General features: G+C 45.0%; 1 protein-coding gene across 2 annotated transcripts; it reads left to right on the top strand.

The window, feature by feature from the left end:
• The first annotated feature begins 266 nt into the window (after positions 1–266).
• MRPL18 (mitochondrial ribosomal protein L18) lies at positions 267–7,178 on the top strand. Of its 2 annotated transcripts, none has more exons than XM_039465865.2 (4): positions 267–943; positions 1,253–1,439; positions 6,048–6,130; positions 6,810–7,178. In XM_039465865.2, the coding sequence occupies exons 1-4, from the start codon at positions 892–894 to the stop codon at positions 6,875–6,877; spliced, it is 390 nt and encodes a 129-aa protein (XP_039321799.1). In that variant the 5' UTR covers positions 267–891; the 3' UTR covers positions 6,878–7,178. The 2 variants fall into 2 exon arrangements, with proteins under 2 accessions (XP_039321799.1, XP_003933825.1); XM_003933776.4 differs by having other exon boundaries at positions 282–943; positions 6,048–6,279.
• The last annotated feature ends 53 nt before the right edge of the window (positions 7,179–7,231 follow it).

Here is a 7,231-nt window from a genome sequence, read left to right as displayed (position 1 = left end):
GGGACTGTGACGACGGAAGTTAGGAGCCCGGAAGGGGCGGGCTCCGCATTTTTGTCCAATTAGATAGCCGGTGGGAAGGGCGCGAAATCGGAGAACGGAAGTCGAATCTTGCCCCGCTGGGAAGAGGCTGAACTTTCGCCTCAATCAGCGTTGCGCAGACGCAGTGGGACATTCTAGTGCCTTCTAGAAAAGATTGTAGGAAGGGTGGAGCTTGGAGTTGCGGCGTAATGGGAGGGGCGGGCCCTTCTCCAAACCAAAGCCGGGGTTCTGAGCGAGTCTGCCGTCTTAGCTTTCGTGTATTTTCCTTGTCCCTACCCGGAGAGCATGAGGCAGATCCGCCGGGCTCCAGGCCTCAGGAGCATAAGTTCAGGGGCACAAACCTGGGTGAGAGCAGGCAGTTTTTCCAGCCGGCCAAACGGGAAAATTTTTGGTTTGAGGAAGACAACCATCCTTTTTTAAGGAGAAAACTGCATCTTGCCCTGCCTGATTTCTATGCGGTGCCCAGTTGGGGTGTTTGTGGGCCAGGCAGTGACCGCCCAAACTCTCCGAACAGAGAACCAAAATAAGGTGACGTGAAGCAGTGAGCACCTTTGATCCTGAACTTAAGCAAAACGCGTGGTCGTGGGCGTTGCTACGAGGTGGTTAGTGGGCTCCAGGCCCTGCGTGCCCCTCGACGTGAGCGGTGATTGGCGGTGCGGGATAACGGATCGCCCTCTTGGCCACTCAGTGGCAGGGGACTTGCTGCTTCCGGGTCGAGAGCGTCTGGCGTGGAGATTTCCGGGACCTGCAGGAGCCGAAGGCTTTTCCCTCACTGGATATGGCTGCGGCCGGCGAGCGACCCAGTCGTCCGTGAGGAAAGGGAGGCCAGGCTTTTCCGAGATCGTCTCAGCGATGGCGCTTCGGTCGCGGTTCTGGGGGTTGTCCTCGGTTTGCAGGAACCCTGGTAATTGGTCTTGTCCCCCTTCTCCCAGCTCAGTCGCCAGGGCTTGCGCAGTACATTGGAACGTGCGGGTTGTGTTGTGCATGCGACGTGCCGGATCGAAAGGTGTTGGCGCTCACGGTCCTAGGAGGACCACAGCAGGAAGTTAGGGACGGGGTCCGTGCTGACTCCACCCCGTGGGCATACTTGTTTTTCGTCCCCCTTCCCGGGCCTGAAGATTCGGGGTGTGAATCGGGGTAGACTTGAGAGCAGGTGCGTGCGCTGTCCGTATCCGTCATTTTTAAGCCCCTTTCGGTTGTTTCCGTGGCCCAGGGTGCGGGTTCGCAGCTCTCTCCACCAGCTCCAAGCCAGCGGCGACACCTGAGGTGCACCCCGTGGAAAACGAAGCTGTCGCCCCAGAGTTCACCAACCGGAACCCCCGGAACCTGGAGCTCTTATCTGTAGCCAGGAAAGAGCGGGGCTGGCGGACCGTGTGGCCCTCCCGCGAGTTCTGGCACAGGTAATTAAGTTGCTTGTGATTGACAGAGCAGGGCACTGCACTCTACGGACTGTTTTCTTTCATTCATTCATTCATTCATTCATTCAACGCCAGGCACTCCCAGGAAGCTACCCTGCGGAGAGTAGAGGTGGGGTTAGCGGAGGGGCTGAAACAAACAATAAATAAGTGTGATGGGGGATATTTAAAGAAGATGTTAGAATAGAGGACGGGGTACCTACTAAGGCCTGTCTGAGGAGGTGACATTTAAAAAGCTGAAATCTTACAGGAAGAAGCTGAGTCATGTACCAGGAAGAGCACTCTAAGCTGAGGAAACTGCAGGGGTGAGAATGAGCTGGGGTGTTAAGGAACTGAAGGGCTTGTGGTTCTGAAGTTAAGTGAGCAGAGGGTAAATGGCCTAAGACGAACATGGAGGGGTAAGGAGGAGACAGATCATTAGCTTTGTAAATCAAGATAAGCACTGTAGTGTTTATTTTCACCGTAGTGGGACACTACAAGAGGATTTAAAGCTTGAGTCAGAACTGGTTTTTAAAGATCATTCTGGCAGGGCCACAATGTCTAATGTCTGTAATCCCATCACTTCGGGAGGCCGAGGCAGGCGGAGCATCTGAGGTCAGGAGTTTGAGACCAGCCTGGCCAACATGGTGAAACCCTGTCTTTACTAAAAATACAAAAATTCAATTTTTAAATAATCTGAAGGCTAAAAATCTTTGAAACACCCAACTTATTACTTTCTTTTTTCTTTGTTTTTGAGATAGGATCTGGCTCTGTTGCCCAGGCTAGAATGCAGTGGCATGATCTCTGCTCACTGTAGCCTTGACCTCCCCAGCCTCAAGCAATCCTGCCACCTCAGCCTCCTGAGTGGCTGGGACTACAGGCGAATGCCACTACTACCACCTAATTTGTTTTGTTTGAGACAACATCTGGCTCTGTCACCCAGGCTGGAGTGCAATGGTATGATCTTGGCTCACTGCAACCTCCGCCTCCCAGGCTCAAAACAATTCTCCCAGCTCAGCCTCCTGCACGTCTGGGATTGCAGGCATACACCACTATGCCCAGCTAATTTTTTTTTTAGTATTTTGTAGAGATGGGGTTTTGCCATTGAAAAGGCTGGTCTCGAACTGGTGAGCTCAAGAGATCTGCCTGGCTTAGCCTCCCAAAGTGTTGGGATTATAGACATGAGCCACTGCACCTGGCCCCAGTGTATTACTTTCACTTCATATTTGGATCATTTAAACAACTAGAGGTGTGTTTTCTCATTTTTTTCTCTGCCCTACTCACAATATTAACAGTGGAGAATTTTAGAATATTATAATAGAAAATGACCTTGACATAATGAATTGGGCCCTTCCTTGAAATGGTTTAGGACAGGGGTCAGCCAACTATGGCCTGTGGGCCAAAGGTATCTTGTGAGCTAAAAAATTGTTTTTACTTTTTTAAGTTAAAAAATATTAAAAGAATAGTTTGTGACTTGTGAAAATTAAATGAAAATGAAACTTCAATTGTCCACAAAGAAAGTTTTCTTAGAACATAGCTGTACCCATTCTCATTTGTTTACAGATCAACGGGCTGTTCTAGTACTGCAATGGCTGAGTTGAACAGTTTCAGCAGAAACTGTATGGCCTACAAAGCCTAAAATATTTACTGTCTGGCACTTTGTAAAAAAAGATTAGGCCGGGCGCGGTGGCTCAAGCCTGTAATCACAGCACTTTGGGAGGCCGAGGCTGGTGGATCACGAGGTCAAGAGATCGAGACCATTCTGGTCAACATGGTGAAACCCCGTCTCTACTAAAAATACAAAAAAGTAGCTGGGCATGGTGGCACATGCCTGTAATCCCAGCTACTCAGGAGGCTGAGGCAGGAGAATTGCCTGAACCCAGGAGGCGGAGGTTGCGGTGAGCCGAGATCGCGCCATTGCACTCCAGCCTGGGTAACAAAAAGTAAAACTCCATCTCAAAAAAAAAAAAAAAAAAAAAGATTGTTGACTCCTGGTTTAAGAGACTGTGATTTTTACTAGAGCCACCAGGAAAACCAGGAGTAGAATCCATATTTCTAAATCTAATGGCTTTTCTATTTCACATTAAGAATCCTAGTGAGACTCTTCTGATTTGGGTGTGTTTTCTTTAACTTAAACTTAACTTTCTAAAGTATAATATGTATATATGTTATAAAATCCAAAGGGAGTACCGTTTCTTGTGTGTCCTTCTAGATAGAGACAGTCTATGCAAATAGGCAAAAACTTTAAAAAATGATAAATCTGAGCATACCATAAACACGTTGGCAACTTCCTTCACCACCACCCTCAACCACCCCAAGCACGCACTTAAAAATACATCTTGGAGATTGTTCAGGGCAGTTAAGAGCATTGACTCTGGAGCCACACACTGGGACTTAAACCATGGCTCCATTACTTACTAGTTCTAATCATTTTCAAGTTACTTAACCTTTCGGTGTTAGTTTCTGCAGCTTTCGAAAAACTAGTAGAATTGAGACATAAGCTATATTTACAAACCTAACAGTTTAAGACAGGCCTGGCATATAGTAAGTGCTCAGTAAATGTTAACTATTGTCATCATCATTATAAAGCATTATTTCATTCATTTCATTAACTATATGGAATACTATTGCATGGATTTTACTTAACTGGCCCCCAGTGGATGATTATCTTTTATGATTACAGTGTTGCAATGAATTGTCTTGCCCACATATTTTGTTAGTGAGACTGGGCATATTTTTACGAGTTTGAGTCATTAATATTTTTCTCTGTGAACAGTCTATTCAGATAACGCTTTGCCTTTGAAGTTTTGTTTTTATATTTTTGTGACAAGGTTCTACTCTGTCTCCCAGGCTGGAGTACAGGGCATGATCATGGCTCACCGCAGCTACAACCTCCCAGGCCCAAGCAATCTTCTCCTCTCAGCCTTCCAAATAGCTGGGACTACAGGTGCATGCCACCATGCCTGGCTGATTTTTTCTATTTTTTTCTGTAGAGACAGTGTCACTATGTTTTCTGGGCTGGTCTTGACCTCCTGGGCTACAGCAGTCCTCCAGCCTCAGCCTCCCAAAGTGCTGGGGTTATAAGCGTGAGTCACATACCCAGCCTAAAATATTTTTTGTTTCATTGCTTTTCTTTTGACTTCATTTTACTTTTTTTTTTAACCATGCAGGAAATTTTGTCCATCATTTCTTTTTCATGCCATATGAAGAGCTGGGCATGCTGGCTCAGCCTGTAACCCCAGCACTTGGGATGCTGAGGTGGGCAGACTGCTTAAACTTAGGAGTTGGAGTCCAGCCTGGGAAACATGGTAAAACTCTGTCTCTACAAAAAAATATAAAAATTATTAGCTGGGTGTGGTGGCATGCACCTGTAGTCACAGCTACTTGAGAGGTTGAGGTGGAAGAATGGCTTGAACCCAGGAGGCAAGAGGCTCCAGTGAGTCAAGTTTGTGCCTCTGTACTACACCCTGGGCGACAGAGGCAGATCTTGTCTTTAAAAAAAAAAAAAGGCCATATGAAGCTGGGCCCGGTGGCTCATGCCCATAATCCTGGTGCTTTAGGAGGTTGAGAAGGGAGGGTCACGTGAGGCCAGGAGTTTGATACCAACCTGGGCAACATGGTGAGACCCTGTCTCTACAGAATAAAATTAAAATTAGCTTGGTACAGTGGCATGCACCTGTAATGCCAACAACTTGGGAGAGTAAGGCTGAAGGGTTGCTTCAGCCTAGGAGTTTGAGGCTACAGTGAGCTGTGGTTACACTACTGTACTCCAACCTGGGTGACAGAGTGAGACCCTGTCTCTAAAACATAATGAAAGCCAGGCCGGTGCAGTGGCTCACGCCTGTAATCCCAGTACTTTGGGAGGCCGAGGCAGGTAGAACTCCTGAGGTTGGGAGTTCGCAACCAGCCTGACCAACATGGAGAAACCCTGTCTCTACTAAAAATACTACAAAATTGGCCGGCGTGGTGGTGCATGCCTGTAATCCCAGCTTCTTGGGTGGCTGAGGCAGCAGAAGCGCTCGAATGCGGGAGGTGGAGGGTGCAGTGAGCCAAGATCACTCGCCATTGCACTCCAGCCTGGGCAACAAGCGAAACTCCATCTCAAATAATAATAATAAAAGCGATATGACATGGTTTGATGTCATATTTAAATATGCTTACCCTGAGATTATAAAAACAATTCCCATGTTTTCTTCTAGTACTGTTATGATTTCAGTTTTTACATTTAAATTTTTGCTCCATCTAACATTTATTTTGGTGCTAGCTATAAAATAAAAGCAAAGAGTAAGTATATCCACATCATGCATATGTTTAGTAACTTAGCTCTGCCTCTTCAAATCCCTTTTTGAAGTAGATACATAAATAAAACAGTTCTTCAGAAGCATATGTCTTCATGATTCTTGAGGTTAAGTGGAACTATTTAGTTTGTTATTATTGAGGATATTTTCATAAAGGCGGAGGAAAAACTTTTCCCAAGCAAAATCCAAGTTAAATATGTTGAAGTAAATTAACCAAACACTGGATTGTTGAAAAATATTTAGTCATTTATTCACCTGAATATAACGTTAAGATACAGATTATTTTATAATTTTATTATCTTCTCACCCCATTTAGGTTGCGAGTTATAAGGACTCAGCATCATGTAGACGCATTTGTGGAGCATCAAAATGGCAAGGTTGTGGTTTCGGCATCCACTCGAGAATGGGCTATTAAAAAGCACCTTTATAGTACCAGAAATGTGGTGGCTTGTGAGAGCGTAGGCCGAGTGCTGGCACAGAGATGCTTAGAGGCAGGAATCAACTTCATGGTCTACCAACCAACGCCATGGGAGGCAGCTTCGGACTCGGTATTTTTGTTTTCATGTACTTATTTAAAAGGTATTATGTTAATTCTTGTCATTAGGTAACTTACATAATAATAACAGTTTTTATTTACCAAGTACTTTTCCATGTGTCAGACCCTTTGGTGAGTACCTCGACAGTGTTACTTCATTTAATCTTCACATCAGTTCATAGGGTAGGGACTGGTATTCCCAATCTGTACAGAATAAACTGAGGCTTACTTGCTCCGAGACAGTGTATGGTGGATTTCAAACCCAGGGTGACTGATTCTGTAGCCCATGATGTCAGCCACTGTGTTTCCTGTTCATATGCTGACATCTTGTCCGTATAATACTTTGAAATGCTGCTGAACCTTGACATCTCTACATTTCCTTTGTCCTTACCTATGTTATTATTAAGATCACTTTCTGAGAAACCATTGTAGGCTGGGAAGGTAGCAAGAACAAATTAATTTGTCTTTTGGAAAGTGAAAGTATGTTCAGCCTACTTGTGGTGCAGACTTATCTTTTCCTTTTTTACTGATCTTCAAACCCAGATGAAACGACTACAAAGTGCCATGACAGAAGGTGGTGTGGTTCTACAGGAACCTCGGAGAATCTATGAATAAATGGAAGCATTAATTGTTTTGAACATATAAAACCATCAACTACTACAGCCGTGAAAAGAGAACATCGAAAGAACAGCCAGCATGGAAGTTTTACAGCAGTAATGTCACAGTGGAGTATTATTTGTAGTTAAGGTCATCCTCCTCCCCTTTCTGTTTTTTTAAATCAGGAACTGCAGTCTGCCCCTCTCTTGGACTTGAAACAGATCTAAGAAAAGCAGTCATCAATTATAATTAACTTTCAAAGGACAAGTCAGAAGTTGTTTATAAATTACAAAATAAATGCATATTATGAACTCATTTTCAGGTTATATGTTATTTTCTGTCTTTGAGCTTACTGTGGCAGCGCAGCA

This window comes from Saimiri boliviensis, chromosome 4, assembly GCF_048565385.1.
Source record: "Saimiri boliviensis isolate mSaiBol1 chromosome 4, mSaiBol1.pri, whole genome shotgun sequence".
In the NCBI taxonomy this organism is placed as follows: domain Eukaryota; kingdom Metazoa; phylum Chordata; class Mammalia; order Primates; family Cebidae; genus Saimiri; species Saimiri boliviensis.
The sequence above is the reverse complement of the archived record's forward strand: the minus strand, read 5'-3'. Positions and strand labels throughout refer to the sequence as shown.